This window comes from Oncorhynchus masou, chromosome 13 (assembly GCF_036934945.1).
Source record: "Oncorhynchus masou masou isolate Uvic2021 chromosome 13, UVic_Omas_1.1, whole genome shotgun sequence".
Classification (NCBI taxonomy): Eukaryota; Metazoa; Chordata; class Actinopteri; order Salmoniformes; family Salmonidae; genus Oncorhynchus; species Oncorhynchus masou.
The window spans coordinates 70,044,585-70,069,768 of record NC_088224.1 but is presented as its reverse complement, the minus strand read 5'-3'; the positions used below and the strand labels follow the sequence as shown (position 1 = coordinate 70,069,768).

Below are 25,184 nucleotides of genomic sequence, written 5' to 3'. Positions count from 1 at the left end.
CTAGCGTGCCTTGCCATACCCTAATCAAATGCAAAACTCCAATGAGCTGTGTGTATACTGAACTAAATCCCTCAACATATTTTCAGAAATATGTCTTCATCCCTGGTAGTACAAATTACAAAGCAGGACGTTTTGCAGCAGTTCAACCAGTTCTGGTCCATGTTAGACGACCTGTCACAGAATGACCCCCAAAGCTACCAGATGTTTATCGAGGAACAAATAAAAGAGGGAGCTAATAATAATGCATTACCCCAGCCTGACTCCTACTCACTGAAATGCTGGAACCACAAATGACCTGCTTTCTATGAGCAGCTGCACCCACACTGTAGAGTTTATAGATTGAAAATACACACTTTGAACACTGGCCGACATAAAAAATAACATAACTAAGTGTGTTGATAAGAGAATACTGGGTCATTTGTTTGTAGTGCACGTTTGACTGTGCACTGCTGGCTAATAATATGGAGGTGTGAACTATAAAGAGGCTGAACAGTTGCTTTATTGTTTGTGTCAGGAGACAAAGAAAGGCCTTGCTGTACATCAATGTGTGTGGCTGGAAGCACATCCCTCACCCTGGTGATGAGAACAAGCCTGTGCCTGTATGTGGAGGGAAACTGGAGACAGATATTCATGAAGGAGGAGGTACCAAGAGTCACTGTTGTCCTGCAGAACACAAACCTGTATTTCTGCATAATTACCTGGACTGTAACCTGTTTCATAAGAGGTGCAGGGAAAAAAAGTTCACATTGTCCCCAAAATATATTTACAGTTGAAGTCGGAGGTTTACATACACCTTAGCCAAATACATTTATTTTCAGTTTTTCTCAATTCCTGACATTTAGTCCTAGTAAAAAGTATCTGTTTTAGGTCAGTTAGGATCACCACTTTATTTTAAGAATGTGAAATGTCAGAATAATAGTAGAGAGAATTATTTATTTCAGCTTTTATTTCTTTCATCACATTCCCAGTGGGTCAGAAGTTTACATACACTCAACAGTATTTGGTAGCATTGCCTTTAAATTGTTTAACTTGGGTCAAACGTTTCAGGTAGCCTTCCACAAGCTTCCCACAATAAGTTGGGTGAATATTGGCCCATTCCTCCTGACAGAGCCAGGTTTGTAGGCCTCCTTGCTTGCACACACTTTTTCAGTTCTGCCCACACATTTTCTATAGGATTGAGGTCAGGGCTTTGTGATGGCCACTCCATTACCTTGACTTTGTTGTCCTTAAGCCATTTTGCCACAACTTTAGAAGTTTGCTTGGGATCATTATCCATTTGGAAGACCCATTTGCGACCAAGCTTCGGATTGCAAGGATCCCCCTTTTTCCTCCAAACATAACAATGGTCATTATGGCCAAACAGTTTTATTTTTGTTTCATCAGACCAGAGGACCTTTCTCCAAAAAGTACGATCTTTGTCCCCATGTGCAGTTGCAAACCATAGTGTGGCTTTTTTATGCCGGTTTTGGAGCAGTGGCTTCTTCCTTGCCTTTCAGGTTATGTTGATATAGGACTTGTTTTATTGTGGATATAGACACTTTTGTACCTGTTTCCTCCAGCATCTTCACAAGGTCCTTTGCTGTTGTTTTGGGATTGATTTGCACTTTTCGCACCAAGTACGTTCATCTCTAGGAGACAGAACGCATCTCCTTCCTGAGTGGTATGACGGCTGCGTGGTTCCATGGTGTTTATACTTGCATACTATTGTTTGTACAGATGATCGCGGTACCTTCAGGCATTTGGAAATTGCTCCCAAGGATGAACCAGACTTGTGGAGGTCTACAAAAAAAAATTCTGAGGTCTTGGCTGATTTCTTTTGATTTGCCCATGATGTCAAACAAAAAGGCACTGAGTTGGAAGGTAGGCCTTGAAATACATCCACAGGTACACCTCCAATTGACTCAAATTATGTAAATTAGCCGAACAGAAGCTTCTAAAGCGATGACATAATATTATTGAATTTTCCAAGCTGTTTAAAGGTACAGTCAACTTCGTGTATGTAAACGTCTGACCCACTGGAATTGTGATAGGCTGAATTATAAGTGAAAATAATCTGTCTAAACAATTGTTGGAAGAATTACTTGTGTCATGCACAAAGTAGATGTCCTAACCGACTTGCCAAAACTATAGTTTGTTAACAAGAAATTTGTTGAGTGGTTGAAAAACGAGTTTTTAAATACGTAAACTTCCGACTTCAACTGTATATGACAGCTGATGTTCTTATCACTTTTTAATGGTTTTGATACCAATGTTATCTAACACTGTTTGACCTCAAAAGGTGTTTCATTGAAACGGTATTTTATTTATTTATTTATTTGTATTTATTTCACCTTTATTTAACCAGGTTGGCAAATTGAGAACAAGTTCTCATTTACAATTGCGACCTGGCCAAGATAAAGCAAAGCAGTTCGACACATACAACAACACAGAGTTACACATGGAGTAAAACAAACATACAGTCAATAATACAGTAGAAACAAGTCTATATACGATGTGAGCAAATTAGGTGAGATAAGAGAGGTAAAGGCAAAAAAAATGCCATGGTGACAAAGTAAATACAATATAGCAAGTAAAACACTGGAATGGTAGATTTGCAGTGGAAGAATGTGCAAAGTAGAAATAAAATGGGGTATGAAAATTTCATATCACGATTATAGTGACCAAAATTATTATGGTTATCAGTATTAACGCGGTATCGTTAAAATGTGCTGGAAATGTGCCCGCTAGCGCTGAACACTCTCTTTGATGGCACGCTGGTTGCTTGGATGCACAAAAGCTTCCTGGCAACACTGGCAATTTGAGGCAGCTCTGATGCAGGGCCCCTCCACCTCACCAGTGGATCCTCTTCTGCTGGAATGGTTGGCAGAGACAGGTAGACCTTGATCTCTTCTTTCACTCTGTCTTCTGGGGTGGTCGGAATCTGACCATCTTCACCTCTGCTGCCTTGTTGAGGTAATCTTTCTCAGAGACCCAGCGAGGCCTTTCCCATCTGATGCCGCTGTGGGGGTGGAGGTGCTGTTGGTGCTTTGTGTTTCTTCCCTGACTTGTGCAGCTGCCAGCTTCAAGTCCTCCTGGACACAGCTGTCAGTGTCAACTTTTACAGCCTCAGGCTCATCTAAAAAAGCGCCTTTTGAAGTGGGGGTCAATAAAACAAGCCATGTGCATGACTCTCTTTGCCTTCTCTGTGTATCTGTTGTTAACCTCTGCGCACCGAACCCGTTAGCGGGATTAAATTCGACAACATACGGTGATCGCTACATAAGTAGTCATATTAAACATTCATGACAATACAAGTGTCTCACATGGGTCGAAAGCCTAGAATCTTGCTAATCCAACTGCGGTGTCAGATTTTAAAAAGGATTTACTGCGAAAGAATACGATGCGATTATCTGAGAACTAAGCCCCATAAAAAACTATTTCAACCAGCACAGGCGTAACAACATCACAAATTGCAATAAAATCAATTGTTTACCTTTGACGATCTTCCTCTGTTTGCAATCCCAATGCTCATTGTTACACAATGAATGGTATTTTGTTTGATAAAATCCATTTTTATAGCCTAACACAAAACATTTTGTGAACCGCTTGTGTCGTGAATTCCGTCTCATTCCATTTTCGACGACACATTCGATGTAAATACGCACACTAAACATGACTTTTCCAGTCTTGTTTGGTTTCATTGCAATCAACTGGTTTGTTTGTAACACAACCAAACGTGATGGGTCATTTCGCAGGACGTATTTACTGAAAGAAACCGATTTGAAGTCAACAAGTAATGACATCATTGTGTACCAATGATATGACCGCTGTTTCGTTGATTGACTGTATTTTAACCCAATGACCACTGATCGTCTTAAAATCTAGCTGGGCAGATAGCCAATGAGCTGAGGTAAACAGCAATATGTAATGTTTATGTGTTGGAAGACGAACCCATGTAGTAAACTCCGGCGTAAAGAGGGTCATTCGCCATTGAAGTTTCATACCGGAAGGAGCCACGCATGTTACGCACAGCATTGATTTGGTAAAGCGCATCTTCAGCTGTTTATATATCAATCAGTATGACGACTAAGTTAGGGAAAGCTAAATCTATGTCTAGATATACAGATGTACACACAAAAAAAATTAAGACCGAGATTATTGGAGGACGATTCATTTAGCGATTCCCAAATGGAGGAATATTTTTTGAACGGAGAGGACATCGTTTTGGACTGGTAAGTTCTTCTCATGCTAATGCCTTTGTTTGAAATTAATAATATAAAATATTATTTGTGATTTTTACAATTTTTAGTAGCTATATATAAAAATGTAATAAAATGTGTAAAGTACATGTTGTACATGTTGGCTATACACATTGTGGGTGGGGGTATGTTTGTATGTATGTTTATGACACATAGCCTATGTTTGTGTGTGTATATATACATATTGTGGATTAGAGGGAGCATGGCCGAGATGCGTGTGTCTGCCGCTCCACCCCACGTGAAATAGCCTATTTGAGGCTGTTGAGGGGAGGGCAGGCCCACAACAATGGCCAAAGTGAAATGGAGACAGTAGATACAGCTGGTCTGTTGTAATATAATAAAGACAGTAGATCTAGCTGAAATGTCATAATATAAATTAGACAGTAGATCTAGCAGGTCAATAATAATATATTCAACCTTATGTTCCCTGTACTCTCTCTCTCTCTCTCTATGTATATATATACATATACGTATACGTATATGTATATATATGTATATGTATATATGTATATATATGTATGTATATATATGTGTGTGTGTGTGTGTGTGTGTGTGTGTGTGTGTGTATGTATGTATGTATGTATGTATGTATATGTATATATATTATACCTGTTGATACAGGACTCATATGTGAAACTATTCTAACTGAACATGTTCTTTCACAGTGACACTGACTCCGAATGGGAGCCCCCAGTGCCAAGGTGTCCATCCCCCACTGAAGCTGGTTCATCCAGCTCCTGCCACAAGTAGTGTTCATATGCCCAAATTTATTTCTGCAGGCATGGATGTGCCTCAGGGCCAAAAGGGCACAGCATGGAGGCGTCGCTGTGTTCTTTGAAAAATGAAGTCCCCCATCACCTGCACCACATGCTCTGTGGCCATCCGCTTTACAGCAGAAAGAGACTGCTATGGCACCTGGCATCAGCAGCACAATATTGTGTAGAGGACTGAGGGTCTTCCAAATATTTAAAGTGTTATTTTGTAAATGTATATATATTTTTTTCATGTTTTGTGTCCATTTTGGGGGGGGGGGTGTTAGAATACCATTTTGGTATTTTGTATATAGTTATTCCATTCAAAATGTATAACTTCACTAATTTTGGGACACCTGGGTGACTTCATGATAAATGTCATGTAGCACACTCATTTTGGAAGTTATCATTCTGAAACTTTGCACAAGTACTGTTGCCCTCTTATATTTTTCACTGAAATTGTCCCCATCATCCTATCTGAATGTTTGTTTTGTCTTGTTCATTTTAAAGATGATGATACAACAATAAAAATGAAAAAACATGTGTTTTTTTTCATTGTATTATCTAAACCAGATCTATTGTGTTATATTCTCCTACATTCAATTCACATTTACACAAACTTCAAAGTGTTTTCTTTCAAATGAAACCAAGAATATGCATATCCTTGGTCCTGGGCCTGAGCTACAGATTTGGGTATGTCTTCAGGCGGAAATTGAAAAAAGTAGGGGGGTAGCTGTAAAAGGATTTATTAAGGTATTCTCTCATTACCCTTTTCATCTCCTTGGCCACCAGAACATCACAGGTGATGTGGTCTAGGACAGGCTTGATGGCTGACAGTGTCACTCGTGTCTCTGAGGCTAGTGCATCTGTAAACTTGCTCAGAGGTTCAAGGAGCTGGCACAGTTGCTCCATGATACTTATGTCGGCATCCTTGGGCATCAGATGCCATGTTCCTCTTTCTCCAGCCAGTGTCACTGGCTGCTGTTGGCTGAGGAAACGCTCAAGCATCTTGTGTGTAGATCCCCATCGGGTCAACACATCATGGATCAGAGCCTTCTGTGGCATGTTGAGGGCAGCTTGCTTTTCTCTCAGTTCTCTCCTTCTCTTCCAGCTCTGTGAGAAACCTTGGACCAGATGACTGCAGGCCTTGACCTCTGTGTCAACTCTCTGAATTTTCAGAGCCTTTGAGATGGCCAGGTTCAAATTATGACCAAAGCACCCAAGCCACAGATCAGGCAACTCTTCAAAAGCCTTGATCATGTTTGTTGCGTTGTCTGTGGTTATGCAGACCAGGTTTTTCTTGTTGATTCCCCCCCCCCACTCTCCCAGCATATTCTCAAAACACTTTGATGTTGTGAGCCGAGTGATCTTCTGGGAAGAACTGTGTTTTCTGGCAGTTTGATTCCAATTGCCAGTCTGGGGTGAGGTAATGGTTAGTGAAGCTGATGTAGGATTGACCACCCCCAGCTTTCACTGGTCTAGAGGTCAGTAGTTGCAGCAAACCATGTGCCTTGAGTCAAACTTTTTCCAACATCAGCTTTAACCTGGTTGTACAGGTTTGGGATTTCAGGCTTGACAAAGAATGTTCGTGATGGCACTTCGTAGTGAGGCACGGTATCCTTCATCAGCCTCAGAAAGCCAGGCCTCTCAACAATTTGACACACACACACACACACACACACACACACACATACAGGTCCAAACACTTAAAAGACACACCTATCCCCTCAGCCCTCAAATTAAGTGGACACTTCTGATGATGTATCATGACATCTGATGAGTAAACAAGGGGTGGGGGAAGAAGGAATGATTTTTAAATGGACACCCTTCATCCTGCAACGATTGTGTTTTCAGCCTCCAGTAGCTTGTGGGTGCTTTATATGCGCTACAGTCAATTATGAGTGCATGTCTACTTATATTAAAAATATAATTATTAATATACGCCTACTGTATGATAGCTAGAAAATGAATTAGCTAACTAACGTCAGCCTGCCTAGCTGGAACTTCTGAAGAAAAATGTTTTATTTCTACAAAAACATATTTACTTTTTACGAGACGTGTTTGTGCCATCATGTGCATTAGTAGCACAATTTCTAACTTGCATTTGTTTTTACTTACACTTGAAAGTTGACTTCTCCATTGATGTTGTTTTTAAGTTTTCGCTGACTTTTCTTAGAGGATGTGAACATAATTGTACACTGGCGAAGCCGACTAAAAATGAGGGCTGAGGGGCTTACATTGCAAACTTCCTTTGCTTGGCTAATCATTTGGACCGTCCTCCAAGATGGCGACGGGGATTCCCCCAAGGGCATAAGGCGAGGGTGAGTGGACGAGGGTGTGTCTTAAGTGTTTGGAATGCAGCCCCTGTCTGTCTTCTGTGTTGCATTTGAGTATATGCAATGACCCCATGCTCAATTTACAGAAATACAAATGTGTTTTAAGAAGACAATTATAGTAATTGCAATGAGCCCAACAATTGAATATAGGAGTATATAGTGTTTTCCTGTTAGAACACTTTTACAACCAAGTCGACGACTGACAGATTTTAAATTAACAAAATATGTTGGTTGGGTGACTAAACTACCGTGTGCAATGGGTGAATAGAGTCTGCAGACACACAATGCATACAGCAGCAGAACAACGTGTAGTCTTTTTACAAGAGTAGGTAACACTGAAAGCTTCCGTTTACATTATTGACAAGCTATTAGCAAGACAAACCATGACATTTTCCTGCATTCCGAAGTCCCCACATCATGCATTGAGCTAAAAGTTCACTTACCTTGCATTCGCTATAAAGTAGTGTGTGGTGGTCAGAAACATGACTCAAGAGATTTGAAGTGTCGTCCCTTTTCGCAGCAATTTTCTTTTGCTTGTTCTGCAGACAAGGTGACCATCTTCGATTAAGTTTCCCTCAGCACTTTTGTAAAACCCAAAAAACAACCACACTTCAGATTTGGTCCTCTTAGAAGGCTGAAAAATCTCCCAAGCGCTGTCACTGCCTTCCGCCATGTTTTTACCCAGAACAAAACCCACGTTGCATTCTGTGCCTGCGTAAGACTGTTGCTAACTGTGGTTGATGCTGGATAATTTGAACTGGTAATACTAACCGTTGGGAATGTTTTGACATTCATTTCCCAGCCTCCCAGACCCCAGCTTCCCTGTTCCAGCAGATTTCCTTCTGCGTGAAGGGCAGACTGAGGACAGTACACCTGTGCAGCTCATAACATCTGTCCAGCTATCATCTGGGCCAGGGGACCAAAGCAACAAGACCAAGAACCCGATCCAGGTGATCTCTAGCTCAGTGACAGCCCAGCCTCAGCAGCCACAGCACCAGCTCACTGTTAACTCTGACCCCAGGGACCTCTCTCGAATCCTGGAGCTGACTGTGGAGCTACCAAAGGTTCAGTCCATCACAGAGTGCCATCTCATCATTTCCTAGGTCAGGGACCACTCTCCTTCCCCTTTCCCTTGTGCTATGAATAAGGCCCTGTGACAGATTAACAAAAATGATGTTGATTTTGCTTAAGCGCTTCCTATGTTGACATAATACCTATGTTACATGTTACATTATAAGTTCTGTGAGGTCTGTGTGTATTTCTCTATAATATAATATACTACTAGAAGTGGAGGAAATCAATCCATCTACACCTGGAGCTGCCTGAGACTGTGAATGAGGAGTCGGCCTCTGCCACGTTCAACAAGAAACGGACATTAACTTTGCAAGTGTCTATACTCTAGTGCCGTTACTGCAGACACTAAAAGCACACACGTTAATTCATAGACAAAAAAAACAAAACACTGTCTGCTCTGGCATGTCACACTTACACCCAGTAGGTGATTTGTCTCTATGAAGGGACACGGCACTTTGGAAATATAAGAAGGCCATTAGAAAATGCAGTAACTTCAGTTACCTCAAAGCAAATGGACCAAAATAAATGTCATTTCTGCTATGCATCCTACAAGCTGTGGGTCTGAACCTTTGTAGTAGTAAACAGTACCTCAGTAAAGACATTCATAGCAACAATAATGACTGAAGTGAAGTTATAGTCCTCCATGATCATGAGTTACATTAACTGCATGTCCAGGAAATAGTTCACAAATAGTCAATATTCATGCAGTAATCCATGTTTATTAAAACGTAAAAATTGTATTAATTCATATTTGGCAACTAGAACATGTACTTCAAACAGTTACTGTAAGTCAAATGTCCATAGGAAAGAGACAATTTTTGAAAGTATGGTTTTATCTCGAAACAGTAATAAATAGATTGATCCCAATTGTTATAATAGCTACCTCTTCAGGGCTGCTGTGAATACTGAGAGGGTGTTATGACATCATAGTCCAGTGGTCACAGTTTGAGGCTAGTGGTTCCCTCTATGGTTGGTTGGTTCCCACTTCTACCGTCTCTCTCCATGGTCCTCCTCCACCCAGGCCACTATCTTCCCCTCCCAGCCAGGCACCAGCGCTCCATCCTGGAACACCTGAGGACACCAACCAGAACCAGACAGGCATGCTCTTATAATATAAACTATGACATATACAGGCACAGACATTCTCTAAACACATACACTACATGACCAAAAGAACACCTGCTCGTCGAACATCTCATTCCAAAATCATGGGCATTAATATGGAGTTGGTCCCCCCTTTTCTGCCAAAACACCCTCCACTCTTCTGGGAAGACTTTCCACTAGATGTTGAAACATTGCTGCAGGGACTTGCTTCCATTCAGCCACAAGGTCGGGCACTGATGTTGGGCGATTAGGCCTGGCTCGCAGTTGGTGTTCCAATTCATCCCAAAGGTGTTCGACGGGGTTGAGTTCAGGGCTCTGTGCAGGCAAATCAAGGTCTTCCACACCGATCTCGACAAACCATTTCTATACGGACCTCTTTGTGCACAGGAGCATTGTCATGCTGAAACAGGAAAGGGCCTTCCCCAAACTGTTGCCACAAAGTTGGAAGCACAGAATAGTCTAGAATGTCATTGTATGCTGTAGCGTTAAGATTCCCCTTCGCTGTAACTAAGGAGCCTAGCCCGAACCATTATTCCTCCTCCAACAAACTTTACAGTTGGCACTATATATTTATATATTCATCAAGTAACATTCTCCTGGCATCCGCCAAACCCAAATTCATCCTTCAGACTGCCAGATGGTGAAGCGTGTTTCCACTTCTCCAGAGTCCAATGGCGGTGAGCTTTATACCACTCCAGCCGACGTTTGGCATTGCGCATGGTGATCTTAGGCTTGTGTGCGGCTGCTCGTCCATGGAAAACCATTTCGTGAAGCTCCCAACAAACAGTTATTGTGCTGAGGTTGCTTCCAGAGGCAATCTGGAACTCAGTACTGAGTGTTGCAACCGAGGACAGATGGTTTTACGCGCTGCGCGCGTCAGCACTTGGTGGCCCCATTCTGTGAGCTTGTGTGGCCTACCACTTCGCGGCTGAGCCGTTGTTGCTCTTAGATGTTTCCACTTCACATTAACAGCACTTACAGTTGACTGGGGCAGCTCTAACATGGCAGAAATTTGACCAACTGACCTGCTGGAAAGGTGGCATTCTATGACAGTGTCATGTTGAAAGTCAATGAGCTCTTCAGTAAGGCCATTCTACTGCCAATGTTTGTCTATGGACATTGCATAGCTGTGTGCTCAATTTTATACACCTGTCAGCAATGGGTGTGGCTGAAATAGCCGAATCCACTAATTTGAAGCGGTGTCCACACACTCTGGTATATATACAGTTGAAGTTGGAAGTTTACAAATCAATCCAGAACAACAGCAAAGGACCATGTGAAGATGCCGGAGGAAACAGGCACAAAATTATCTATATCCACAGTAAAACGAGTCCTATATCAACATAACCAGAAAGGCTGCTCAGCAAGGAAGAAGCCACTGCTCCAAAACCGGCATAAAAAAGCCAGACTACGGTTTGCAACTGGTGCACTTCACAAAATAGATGGCATCATGAGGAAAGAAAAGTATGTGGATATATTGAAGCAACATCTCAAGACATCAGTCAGGAAGTTACAATGACAATGACCCCAAGCATACTTCCAAAGTTGTGGCAAAATGGCTTAAGGACAGCAAAGTCAAGGTATTGGAGTGGCCATCACAAAGCCCTGACCTCAATCCTATAGAAGATTAATGGGCAGAACTGAAAAAGCGTGTGTGAGCAAGGAGGCCTACAAACCTGACAGTTACACCAGCTCTGTCAGGAGGAATGGGCCAAAATTCACCCAACGTATTGTGGGAAGCTTATGGAAGGCTACCCGAAACGTTTGACCCAAGTTAAACAATTTAAAGTCAATGCTACCAAATACTGTTGAGTGTATGTAAACTTCTGACCCACTGGGAATGTGATGAAAGAATTAAAAGCTGAAATAAATCCTTCTCTACTATTATTCTGACATTTCACATTCTTAAAATAAAGTGGTGATCCTAACTGACCTGAGACAGGGAATTTTTACTAGGATTAAATGTCAGGAATTGTGAAAAACTGAGTTTAAATGTATTTGGCTAAGGTGTATGTAAACCTCCGATTTCAACGGTTGTTTATCAACTATAGAGAATCCTCGTCTCTATGATCTTAAAATAGTTATTGGGTTTCGGAACTATTGCCAATTCCATGTGTTTTATCTTTTCATTTTGGTCATTGTCATTTCTGCCTCAGTGGTTGACCCTATCTAAATGTAACCCCAAAGCTGTAATCCAAAACATGCCTACCTCCTCCTTCACAGTCCCAAACTCTGGGTCGAGGGCTTTGAAGTGGTACCTGAAGCTACCCTGGCGGTCCACCGCTGCCTTGAAGTCTCTCAGAGTCACCTCTCCCAGCCTAACAGCACAGCACAGTCCCACTGTCAGATGGCATCATGGTACATTGATCTGTGCAGAGACACAGACATGCACATTCCCTCACAACGCTACTGCACATAGACACACAACACACACACCAATGACACACATGCATGCATTCAATACCCTAAAAATATACATGTGTACTAACATATACATTAACATCCAGGCAGCACGCAACCGTACAACACAAAGATACACATGCAATGGACATCTTCAAGACCCAAAGAGGGATTCTGGATTCGTACCTTTTGGAGATGTTGACCAGGAAAGGAGTGAGTGAGCGATCAGTGAAGTAGAGGACTTTAGTGGAGACTGTGGAGTCCAGGCCAGGGCTACTGTGGGAGTGAGCTATTTCTGAAAACAAAAACATTGGTCGGCTTACTGGCTACAACTTAAAGACACGATTGATTGATTAAAACATACACATAATACATATATGAAAATAAAAATGACAGGGCCATCACAAGAAAGTCATACTTATTTCCATGGTGCTAAAACAGTATATTATGTAGATATAGACACATGACATAGATACAGACACATGACATAGATAGCGACACATGACAGATACAGACACATGACATAGACACATTTTTTATTTCTGTTTCTATTGCTCAATCATTAGCCAGCATAAGATACTTTTTAAATGAAGTTGTGATTTTGATTTGATTTATTAGGATCCCCCATTAGCCGACACCGATGGCGACAGCTAGCCTTACTGAGGTCCGACACATTACGAAAAAGACATTACAGGCAAAGGACCTTACAATTTGCATACATTTAAAAACATTAACATGTAGTGTGTGCATTGAATTAGTTAAACATACATGTCAGTACATACACACAACAAGTAGGTCACAAGGGGAGAGGCGTTGTGCCTTGAAGTGTTGCTTTATTTGTTTTTTGGAACCAAGTTTGCTGTTTTACTTGTGCTATATAAGATGGAAGGGAGTTCCATGCACTCATGGCTCTGCATAATACTATACGTTTGCTTGAATTTGTTCTGGCCCTGGAGACTGTGAAAACACCCCTGGTGTCATGTCTGGTGGGGTAAGTGTGTGTGTCAAGCTGTGTGTAAGTTGACTATGCAAACCATTTGGAATTTCCAACACAAGAAGTGACACAGTCAGTCTTTCCTCAACTCTTCGCCAAGAGAGACTGGCATGCATAGTATTACTATTATCTTTCTGATTACAACAAGAGCAAGATGTGTCGCTCCGTTCTGGGTCAGCTGCAGCTTAACTAGGTCTTTCTTTGCAGCACTTGACCATATGACTGGACAATAACCAAGATAAGATAAAACTAGAGCCTGTGGGATTTGCTTTGTGGAGTGTGGTGTCAAAAAAGTAGAGCATCTCTTTATTATGGACAGACCTCTCCCCATCTTTACAACCATTGAATCTATATTTTTTGACCATGACTGTTTACAATCTAAGGTAACAACAAGTAATTTAGTCTCCTCAACTATGGTCGGCATGGCTTTGAGTTGCTGTGATAGTTTGTTCCACTCAACAGCGTCAGTATATAAAAAGGTGTTCTTACCAGATAGACTATTACATTTAAAACAGGCAATATCAGGGTCTATTGCTCTGGTGTTGTATCGGTGGAAATCTCTAATATAAGTAAAATAATTTGACAGGTACCTGGAGGTAGAGTCTTCAATAATTATGTGGACCAGACCAAGTTGGATTAATATTACCCTTTTCTCTACAGATAGCCAGCCTAGCTAATTAAAATCCTCAATACCTCCCAACATGTGCTCAATGTAATTGAATTACACAGTTATATAAAGTTGCATGAAGAGAATTAACAAGGTTGTTGAGAACGGCAACACAAACGGTACATCTTACTTGAGCTGGGTGGCCATGAGTCCCTGTCTGTGGGGTTGGCTCTTCGTCCTGGTGACTTGTACTGACCCTACAAGAAGACAGAGTCTCAGTTACTAAGAGAAATGCCAATTCAATCAGTCACGATGTGCACACGATTATCACATCAGGTGCATAATATCACGCTAACAGCACACACACAGCACCCTTCTCTGTGGTCCTCTGTGTGTGTGTGTGTGTGTGTGTGTGTGTGTGTGTGTGTGTGTGTGTGTGTGTGTGTGTGTGTGTGTGTGTGTGTGTGTGTGTGTGTGTGTGTGTGTGTGTGTGTATGTACCCCTCTGTCCTGCTGCCTGCGGCGTGTGTCGAGTGTGTATAGGCGGTCCATGAGACTGGCCACCCCTTGCTCCAGTGTGTCCAGGGTGTGATGCTGAGGGTCGTGACCTGAGAAGCCATCCCTCAGACTACGCAGGGCCTCCCTTACCAGCTGCAGTTCCTCCCCCTGCTAACACACACACAAATCCACACACAGACATAATGACATAAACAACTAGAACTGGTGTCCAGGCACATTTGAAGGTTGTTGATCATTTGGCCATGGCCTTTAACCTCTATTAGGTCTCCAGCTCTTGAAACAGCTATAATGATGACATGAAACATATCTAAAACACACATTTAATGAATCACGCCCTCCCTCCAACCAACATGTAAACACATGTAGGAAATGTTCATAGGTGTGCATGACTCACCGCTGTGTGTTGGAAGGCCGGACCAGGGGGTGGGCCCACAGAGTTACTGTACCCACTCTTTTCACTCCTAGATGACTGAAGAAAAACAGACATAATATATCTTACGAACATCACAAGCTACAATGAATACATGTAATTTACTGTAAGTGAAGTGGAAGCAGTTTGATTATGGTAACATACCCTGTGGCTTCCTTCAGTAGAGTTGTGCCGAGCATCGTCCAGTTTCATTTGCTGTTGCTGAAGTAGTCTATCCTTTTTTCCAAGTTTCTGCTGGTTTTATAGACATATCACTGTGATACTTTGATACATTTCAACCACATAATCATATCCAAATGTTAAAGTATGTTAAAATGGAAAATGTTCTGATCTTACCTCATATTCACTGAGCAGTTTGTTCCGATCGCTCAACTTCCGTTTGAGCTCTGCCTACAAATATACAAATATATACTTATATTTGTAATGTGGATGAACAAAACATTTTGTGAATATTTGAATACATAAATAGATAGAGCCATTGAATTTAAAGGTCAAATATTCTTTCTAAATGTCAACGTATGTATTATCATCATCATCTGACTTACGTTCTCCCCCTCCAGTTGCTCTTTGCCCATGCTGCACCTCAGTAGCTCCTGCTTCAGCTGCAGCACTGCAGCCTCCTGTACAGACATACGCTGCTGAAGAGCATCCTAATGAGGAAAGGCAGATCAAAGACAACGCTAGAGAGGCTGGTTTGCCTACCAAAGAGTAAGGACCCACTAATATGGATCATTATGAAGCCTTAAACAGAGCACACAACTCTTCTGTAAAGGACCAGTGGAGGGTAGAAGGGTCTGTTTCTCTACCCAGAGCTGGCATGACAACTGAATAAAAGCCACTAATCTATGTATAAGTAACAATCCAAACAAACTGAAGGGTTTGACTGGCAGGCTTTACCTTAATGGCCTGAAGGTGGCGTGCCTCCTGCTTGTGCCTCAGAAGCTCCCTCTGAGATGACAGAGAGACAGACAGACTCAGAGACATTTCATTAGGGGAAGGTATGTGCTCTTAAAGCAGCTCATCCACATTAAGCCCAATTACTTTTGCTTACTGTACCTTCAGATCAAGAGCCTCCTCCATGCTTTGGTCCAGACGACTGCGGATTAGAACCTTCAAAGTGGGGGGATGAGAGGCATTATGAGAAAATAGAGAAATGCCAGAGCTTATAAAGAGACGGTGGCCTGGCATGAAAGCAGGCTAAGCAGATAACAGACTCATTCACACTTCTACAGTATCTGCGTCTTTTCTGGACTCCAGAGTGACAGTAAAAACATTATGACATGCCAGGGTCTGACACTGCTACATCACAGTGAGTGGCTGAACATGCCATACTATCTAAAGTGAATGTAGAGAGAGGATGGGGGTGGACACAGTACCAGCTGCTGCTCAGAGTTAGCCCTGCTATCCCCGAAGCCCATGGAGACATCCTGCTCGTCCTCAGGGAGAGAGCCGTGCAGCAGTAGAGCCTGGAGAGAGAAGAGAGGGATGGACACATACTGTACGCATAAGATAAAGCCTACACACCCAGAATACATTTCACAGTATAAACACACAGCAAAGAGAAATAAAGCCTGTTGACCACATCACATGCATGCATAAAAACATGTCAGACACACACACCGATATGGATGTACGACCTCACATACACCACAAGGCTGACAACCTGAACTGGACAGTGAACATAGAGCAAATGCTTGGCTTGGACATGATCACATTTTCATGTGATCATCCGAAGTTGGGCAGGGTGGGGTAGAGGTGGGGGGTGATTTTTATACCTGACAGGATAGATTAGATTGTGCTAGATTAAGAGCACTCAGATCCTTGATACCAGATTATGTTTGGATGATCACAATCTCATTGTATACTTACCTTAGCTGGAGTTTTGGAGGGATACATCTTATACATACTAAAGATGTTCACATAAAGCTATGTTTGTATGTCTGACAGTGTATCTATCTGTGTGTATCTGTAGAGTGTGTGTGTTAAGGTTATTATAGTTTTGTGTTTTTATATTAGTTTTTCTTCTATTAGTTTAAACATTTTCATTTGAAATCAGTTTAGTTTCAGTTAGTTTTCAGTTCCATTTTACTCATTTTTATTTAGTTATTGTATCATAAAAACATTTCTATTTCGTTTTAATATTATATCGTTTTAGTGTTAGGGACAGAAAGAAGCCTATGCGTGGGAGGCTAGGAGCCATTTATGTGTTGCAAAGTGTTTGGGTTTTTTGGGAGGTCACTTCTTGACCCTGTGGGGCAGTAATGCATAAGGTGCTGGGTCAGGTCATAGGTTAGGATAGGTTTGAAGGTAGACTCAGTGAGATGACGTAGACGCACCAAGTAACAGTAGTAGTGGGTCAATTTCTGCAACAACCAGGAGCGCTGAAGCGCGAGGCTAAACTTCTCAGCTCATTCTTTCTCATCAGATGCACCTCCCCTACTTCACTCCTCCACTTTCGTCTACAGTCGGTTGCTTTAGCCTTACCATTCAAACGTGCCCAATATCTGTGGTGCTGCTCGTGGCAAAGTCATCTCACTGAGTCTATCTTTAAATTATTAAGTAAATGTCTAACCCACCAGATTCAGAAGCTTGAAAACCCCATTAGAAAAAAAGCTTGTAAATTCTAAAACTGAACATACAGTGCATTTGGAAAGTATTCAGACCACTTGACTTTTTCCATATTTTGTTACATTACAGCCTTATTCTAAAATTGATTAAACACATGTTTTCCCTCTTCAATCGTCAATCTACACACACATAATGACAAAGCGAAAACAGGTTTTTTGAACACTTATTTGCATAAGTATTCAGGCCCTTTGCTATGAGACTCGAAATTGAGCCCAGGTGCATCCTGTTTCCATTAATCACCCTTGAGATGTTTCTACAACTTCATTGGAGTCCACCTGTGGTAAATTCAATTGACTGGACATGATTTGGAAAGGCACGCACCTGTCTATATAAGTTCCCACAGTTGACAGTGCATGTCAGAGCAAAAACCAAGCCATGAGGTCGAAGGAATTGTACGTAGAGCTCCGAGACAGGTTGGGGCGAGGTACAGATCTGGGGAAGGGTCCAAAAAGAATTCTGCAGCATTGAAGGTCCCCAAGAAAACAGTGGCCTCCATCATTCTTAAATAGAAGAAGTTTTGAACCACCATGACTCTTCCTAGAGCTGGCCACCCGACGAAATATAGCAATCGGGAGAGAAGGGCCTTGGTCAGGGAGGTGACCAAGAACCTGATGGTCACTCCTCTGTGGAGAACCTTACAGAAGGACAACCATCTCTGCAGCACTCCACCAATTAGGTCTTTATGGTAAAGTGGCCAGAGAGAAGCTACTCCTCTGTAAAAGGCACATGACAGCACACTTGGAGTTTAGGACTCTCAGACCATGATTAACAAGATTCTCTGGTCTGATGAAACCAAGATTGAACTCTTTGGCCTGAATGCTACATCTGGAGGAAACCTGGCACATCCCTACGGTGAAGCATGGTGGTGGTAGCATCATGCTGTGGGGATGTTTTTCAGCAGTAGGGAGTGGGTGATAAGTCAGGATTGAGGGAAAAATGAACGGAAAAAAGAGATCCTTGATGAAAACCTGCTCAGGACCTCAGACTGGTGCGAAGGTTCACCTTCCAACAGGACAACGACCGTAAGCACACAGCCAAGACAACACAGAACACGAGTGGCTTCGGGACAAGTCTCTGAATGACATTGAGTGGCCCAGCCAGAGCCAGGACTTGAACCCGATCGAACATCTCTGGAGATACCTGAAAATAGCTGTGCAGCGACGCTCCACATCCAACCTAACAGAGTTTGAGAAGATCTGCAGAGAAAAGTGGGAGAAACTCCCCAAATACATGTGTGCCAAGCTTGTAGCGTCATAGCGTTTTTTTTATTTGTAATACATTTGCAAACAGTTTTTGCTTTGTCTTTATGGGGTATTGTGTGAAGATTGATGGGGGGGGAACAATTTAATCAATTTTAGAATGAGGCTGTAACTTAACAAAATGTGGAAACAGTCAAGAGGTCTGAATACTTTCCGAATGCTCTGTAATCCATGATGGTTTTTATTTATTATTTATTTATTTGTTAGTTTTGGAGTCAAATACAATAGTTTCAGTATAATTTTAGTTTTTGAAACAGGTTTGTTAATTATTTTATTTCAGTTTACTAAATTGTTTTAGTTTTAGTTTACTACAATATCCTTTGTGTGTGTGTGTGTGTGTGTGTGTGTGTGTGTGTGTGTGTGTGTGTGTGTGTGTGTGTGTGTGTGTGTGTGTGTGTGTGTGTGTGCGTGCGTGCGTGCGTGCGTGCGTGCGTGCGTGTGTGAGGAGTCTACCTGTAGACGGAACACCATCCTCCTGGCCTCCTGCATCTCCTTTTCCAGCTGCTCCTGGTGACACTCCAGCTGCTCCTCCCATGATCTCTCCTCCTCTGGCCCACTATGCCCCGGGGTCGGACACAGGCCACAGAGAGACAACACCTCTTCTGGTGGACACAGACGGACAGCCGGACAAACAGACAGAGGGAGAGATGGAGGCATGGCCAGACAGATGGACAGACAGAAACAGACCGGGCATGATAAAACGTCATTTTTGTAGCAGATAAATCAAATGGAAACAGATTTCAGGAACGAGCAAATGAATGTGCAGCCAACCTGTATCAGATTTCCTTTCCGTCAACTCTGATTTGTCATCTCCAGGCTCGGCGTGATCTTCAGATTGAGCTGAGATAAATGCTTCTTTAGGAGTGTCTGTGGACTGAGCGATGATGTACTCTTCTTTAGGGGAGTGTGCAGGGCTGGCTGAACTGAGGCTGCAACAGTTTGTGGGAAAAGACAAGAATAAGGAATGACTTTGTTTGCTGCTGAGCCAAATAAAATAAAATATATAGATATTCATGGGAGACATTCTTCTTGAAAATACATATACTGTACATACTATAAATGCCATCTAGACTAAGCAATATTTCAACAGAATGATACACTGTGTACATACAGTCCCTCTGTATTTATTTGGACAGTGAAGCTAAAACTTTTAATATGGCTCTATACTCCAGCATTTTGGATTTGAGATCAAATGTTTCACATGCGACAGACATTATGTTTTAAAATACACTCAAATAAGAGATGACATTCTGTATAGTGACCGAATAGTGGCCCAAAATGCTGGAATATGGAGCCAAATTAAAAGTTTCACTGTCCATCAACCAATCAAATCAAATGTTATCGCCGAATATAGCAGGTGTGGACCTTACAGTGAAATGCTTACTTACAAAGCCCTTAACCAACAATGCAGTTTTAAGAAAAATAAGTATTAAGAAGGTATTTACTAAAATAAACGGAAGTAAAATAGAAAAATAACAAATAATTGAGCAATAATAAAATAACATTAGCGAGGCTATATATAGGGTGCACCGATACAGAGTCAATGTGCGGATGCACCGGTTAGTCGAGGTAATTGAGATAATATGTTAATGTAGGTAGAGGTAAAGTGACAACGCATAGATAATAAACAGAGTAGCATATATTTTTTGGGCCTTCGAATACGGAGGGGTGTGTAAGTAAACACACAGATGGAATTTGTTCATTTATTCATTCATTCATTCAACTTAATTGACACAAACATAAGTGACTGTCCAAAATATTAAGTTTTACTTCAAATAAAATGCACTTTACAGGCAACTTCAGACAAATGGGACACATTTGAGTCAAACAACTAAGTATTTCCTTTTTCAAACAGTCAGATAGGGGTGGGATTTAGAAACATGCTGTTTTAGTTTTTGTAATGACATTCTTAGGATTGTTTTTTCCTCCGGAGACATCAGTTCAAAACTGACAATGATTTCAATGTCTCTGAGAGGATGATTTCCTCTTTCAGAATGCCCTGAGTCTGTTATGTACTCAGTCTGTATGTTATGATGATCTTTGTCTGTTCTCAGTACATTCCAAGCACCCTGAGGTCTGGGCCTCTTGTCATGTTCCCTCATGTGTTTTTTAGAAACGGGATCCAGCCACATGTGGTCTATAACCCCAGGCATTAGATATGGCTCCCAGAGGGGAGATTCCGTGATCCCTTTCTTCATATCTGTGGGAAAACAACCATGCTTCTGTCTGTGTGGACCAGATAGACCACAATTTGGAGATGGGAAGTACCTCTGTTACATGTATTTGAAATGTATTTTGCATATTTTTTCATTTGTATTTCACTGGCCTAGACTACAGTCCAATCTATTTTCTAACAAGATACTTCAGAGAGCTGCTTTTTGTATTATCAAAATACTTTTCAACAGTCCTGCTAGACAATTATATAGAGCATATTTCTTACAAAATAAGTTGAAATTTAAAAAATGTTGTGTTCAAACATGTATTTGTTTGTATTTGTTTGATTTACAACTGCACAGGACATTTGACTGAAATAGTATAGATTAGATAGATTAGATAATAGATTCCTTTTGTGTTTTTTGCCTACTTTAAATGTCTTTTTTGACTGACTTTTCTGTATTGTTGATAATATTATTTCTTATTTTATTTTCATACATTCTTTAGGGTATTTTATAACAAGATACATTTCAATGTATCTTTGCCTATCTCTACAGTCATTCATATTTTTATTCAAATTTGGTCTCGTTCAGGGGTGGAGCTCATTCGGATAATAATAATATTTAGCATGCTTTGCAAGTGTGTCACACCCTGATCTGTTTCACCTGTCCGTGTGCTTGTCTCCACCCCCCTCCAGGGTGTCGCCCATCTACCCCATTATCCCCTGTGTATTTATACATGTGTTCTCTTGTCTGTTGCCAGTTCGTCAGGTCTTACCAGCGTGCTTTCCCGTCTTCCTTTTGCTCAAGCTTTTGCTGTTTCCTAGTTTTCTGGGTTCTGACTATTCTGCCTGTACTGACCCCGAGCCTGCCTGCCATCCTGTACCTGCCTGACTCTGACTTGATCACGAACCCCTGCCCTTTGCCTGCCCCGTGTGTACAATAACTCATCTGAGATCTGTACTATCTGCCTCCTGTGTCTGCATCTGGGTCATATCCTGGGTCATATCCTGGGTTGTGATTATTTTTACATCTACATTAGCATTTGTTATTTAGCACCAATAGCAACTTACAGTCAGTGCATTCAATCATAGTAGAAACAACCACATTATCACTGTCATAGCATATAAAATGCTTTTGTTACCATTACTGAAAATGTTGTTACGGTTAAGTGTGTACTTGCAAATTTATTTTGTATTTGAAAATACAAGATACTTGTATTTTAATTCAATACAATACTTTGCAAAAGTATTATGTATGTTACTTTTGATACATTGGTTTTTAGGGTATTTTGTAATTAATTGTGTTTTGTATTTGTATTTTATAATTGTTGCCAGTTTCTGCCACTATTAAACCTAAAACCCTTAGACATTACATGTTGAAAAGGGGAGAGAGACTATGTTCAAATCTTTCTTTAGAGAAATGCAAGATGGGTGGATTATGACGGATTGCATTTATGTAACCATATGTTAATTAGTGTGAAGCGTAATGTTGACATGAGTAATTAGACTCACATTACAGTCTGTGTGAGATTAAAGTCTGGTTTAATGTAGTTAGGATGGCATTCGTCTTCTTTAAACAAACCATACGACTCTATGCACAAGGACTACTTTTAAACATTTCTACGGAAAATATAGATATATAAAAAACACCTTTATTGAAGAACAGAATGAATGTTTGTACCGTCATTCTGTCCCCAAACTTTGCATCTGCACTGTTCTTCAAGTAAAGGTGTTTTTGTCAAATGTTCAGTGGAAATTGTTAAAAGTCGTCCTTGTGCATATGATTATATGGGTTGTTAACTTTGCAATCACTGGTTTTTGTTTGACATACATTTTAAAGTGAAACATCTGAGTCTCAGCATCCCTCTGTTACCATGGAATTACCCTTTTATCCACCCGTTATCCATTCACTAACACTGTGAACAGAGGGAGATTAATTAGGGTTCATTGGGCCACAGGAGGGTCTGTATGTGCTCTCTTACTGTGCCTCAGCTGTAAATGATTAATACTGTATGTGGAGGCAGGTACCATATGATGCTTGCTTGGATTGATATGTAATTGAGTTGGTAGGGATGTATGGTAGATACAGTATTATGACTTCAATAGAGTTGTGACATTTAAGTTATATACCATTTAGATATCATATTCAGGAAGTTTGGGACGTTTTCTGTGGCTTGGGGGCCATCTTATCTGATTCAACTGAAGTGGTTATGCCTAAGTACTCCCCATTGATAAACACTGCAAATCATTTCAAATAATCTTGCAATAAGAACTACAGGCAAAGAAGTATGAAGGACATGCCAACCAATGTTCTGTGTAAATCTCTTATCGTGGCACCGCCCTTCCTTTGTCCTGGGTAGTTTTATAGCTACATATTCTACTTTCTGTGGATTTCCCTTAAAAGATGTACCCTGCTGATCTGTTGTGCCAACTGAAACAACAACATACAGTAGAGATACATAGATTAACAAGAGATGAGCCTTTGAATGTCTTTTTTAATCCCTTTATATCAAATAAAGTAAATCTTCTTGAATTAACATGTTTTTAATTCAAATCTGTCTTCAATTTAACTGAATGAGCATTGATTTAACTTTTCAATTGTATATCTGAAAGAGGATCACATGCACCTGTGGCCTATTTTACAGTATAATGTAATTTGTGTATTACTGTAAATATATTTTGGGTTGGAAATAAAACCTCCACTATGGTGGGCAAATATTAAACGTAAATTATCCTAATCTCTGGAACTAAATACTGTATAACACTAAACCACCATGTGAGATTGGACAAGCCCATATACAGTGTGATGCTAATCAGTCTGATCAAAGTAAATCTGAGATGTAAGCCGATCTGCAACTGGAAATCACAGCAATGCCAAACACTGTAGCTAGCCGTTGCTAGCCGTTGCTAGGCAATATCACTCATTCAGCTCACATAGACTATAGATTCTGTTCCAGACAAACAACGCACAGTATCCATACCAGAGAGGCACGCCCACACCTACATTCAGACAAAAGCCGAAAATGATGTGAACTACTCCATTTCTACGACATATCACACTATGATTAGTTTCTCTAAAACGTGTTACATATATATATATATATATATATATATATATATATATATATATATATATATATATATATATTGTAGGAACATAGGATAATATTGATTAGACAAATAAATGACATCTTCTAAATGACATGTATCGAGGTGTCATAGCCACTCCCGTCACTGTAAAGGTAGCACCATACTGTCAAGGCACATGTAGAGGCACTGGTCAATGAATAAACACTACATTTCTATATTACAACCACTGATTGTAACAACGAGAAGGACAGAGACAGTTATGTTTTTTAAATCAAGAGATAATGCAAATCATTTGTGAAATCCAACTCTTACCATTTCATCTGTTTGGCTCCCATGCTGGTTAGTTGCACTCTTTACCTCCCATTCAGCCTCTGCCCTGCATGTGGGTGATGCTGCCCTAGTCAGTCAGAAACATAGCCCCCAAACAACCCCAGCAGCAAGGGTGGGTGCAGCACTGCCAACACTAACCAGCAGACTGAGCCTCCACGTTGCAGACACTACTGTGTGCAATTTGCAATAACAGCGAACAGCATACTCAAATCCTCTCCAGCATATTCCCTACATAAAGCTACAAATCCTAATCAACAGCCCTGGACTCTTCTCTAAATCACTCCCTGGAAGAACCCAATGGAAATCCTGTCTCAATCCCTCCCAGCCTGTGGCAGAAGGGAGAGGATTGGTGTTCAGGCTCACCAGCGGCTGAATTCTGCCTGGTTTTTCAGAACACACTCCCCCTGTGGCTGAGCTCTCCTCCTCCATATATTTTCTCTATTTTTCTTCTCTCACCCTCATGCTATATCTTCCTTCCTCCGACCTCACAGTATTTCTAGTGCTCAGCCGCACAGACTTGTTTCTCTGTCCCTTGTTCTTTCAGTGAGCAGTAAGGCTGTCATACATAACTCTGTCGGAGTGTTTACCCTCCCCCTCCCACACTCTCTTTCATACATCCCCCTCCCACACTCTCTTTCATACCTCCCCTCCCACACTCTTCCCCTCTCACTAGAGGAGGGGGTTTGTATGTGCTGCTACTGTAGCTGAAATGGGACATATCTCCTTTACATTGGGCTGTTAATCTACAGTATATTCTAGGCTAACACTTTGTGGTGTGTGGTTTCCAACTGAACCATTTTGGCTGATTCTAAATCACAGGTTTGCATGGAGCCACATCAAACAAGTTGAAGCATGTGTGAGTGGGTAATGATATATTATCTTACAGTGAGTACCTCAAACAACCAGATCGAGGATACTGGGACATATAATGCTTAAGCATGGATAATAATAGTATTTTAAAGCTATAATCATAGCATGTGACATGAACTATATGATTTAGATAAATAAGCATCCATTTTCTATTCAATCAAATACTCACAACCTGAGTTTAAATGCATTTATTGTTGATTGGAGACAGATATAGCACTTGCACAACACAATATTATCAGCCTGACCAAAACTGTGGGAAATTTGGATCATCTTGGTTTGAATAAGGGAGGCAATGAAGACAAAAGGCTTTGTGTGACATGGAATGCTAATGGTAAGTGTTTACTCTTTTGGGCCCTAGCAGCATCAGCAGGGGAAAGGGATTAAGTTGTATCATATTTA

At 41.1% G+C, this 25,184-nt stretch overlaps 1 protein-coding gene and 1 pseudogene across 6 annotated transcripts; one reads left to right on the top strand and one right to left on the bottom strand.

The window, feature by feature from the left end:
* Positions 1-90: 90 nt before the first annotated feature.
* LOC135552960 (PIH1 domain-containing protein 2-like) lies at positions 91-9,163 on the top strand (annotated as a pseudogene).
* On the bottom strand, positions 9,100-24,520 carry LOC135552958 (dixin-A-like). Of its 6 annotated transcripts, none has more exons than XM_064984920.1 (15): positions 23,898-24,520; positions 19,112-19,269; positions 18,794-18,942; positions 15,830-15,919; positions 15,510-15,563; positions 15,351-15,401; positions 14,999-15,103; positions 14,790-14,843; positions 14,598-14,687; positions 14,418-14,492; positions 14,006-14,173; positions 13,696-13,762; positions 12,091-12,199; positions 11,714-11,822; positions 9,100-9,471 (listed from the first exon to the last, which is right to left on the bottom strand). In XM_064984920.1, exons 1-15 carry the CDS (start codon positions 23,918-23,920, stop codon positions 9,388-9,390), a joined length of 1,386 nt encoding a protein of 461 aa, XP_064840992.1. In that variant the 5' UTR covers positions 23,921-24,520; the 3' UTR covers positions 9,100-9,387. The 6 variants fall into 6 exon arrangements, with proteins under 6 accessions (XP_064840992.1, XP_064840993.1, XP_064840995.1 ...); XM_064984921.1 differs by having other exon boundaries at positions 14,006-14,170; XM_064984923.1 differs by having other exon boundaries at positions 14,598-14,684.
* Positions 24,521-25,184: the final 664 nt, after the last annotated feature.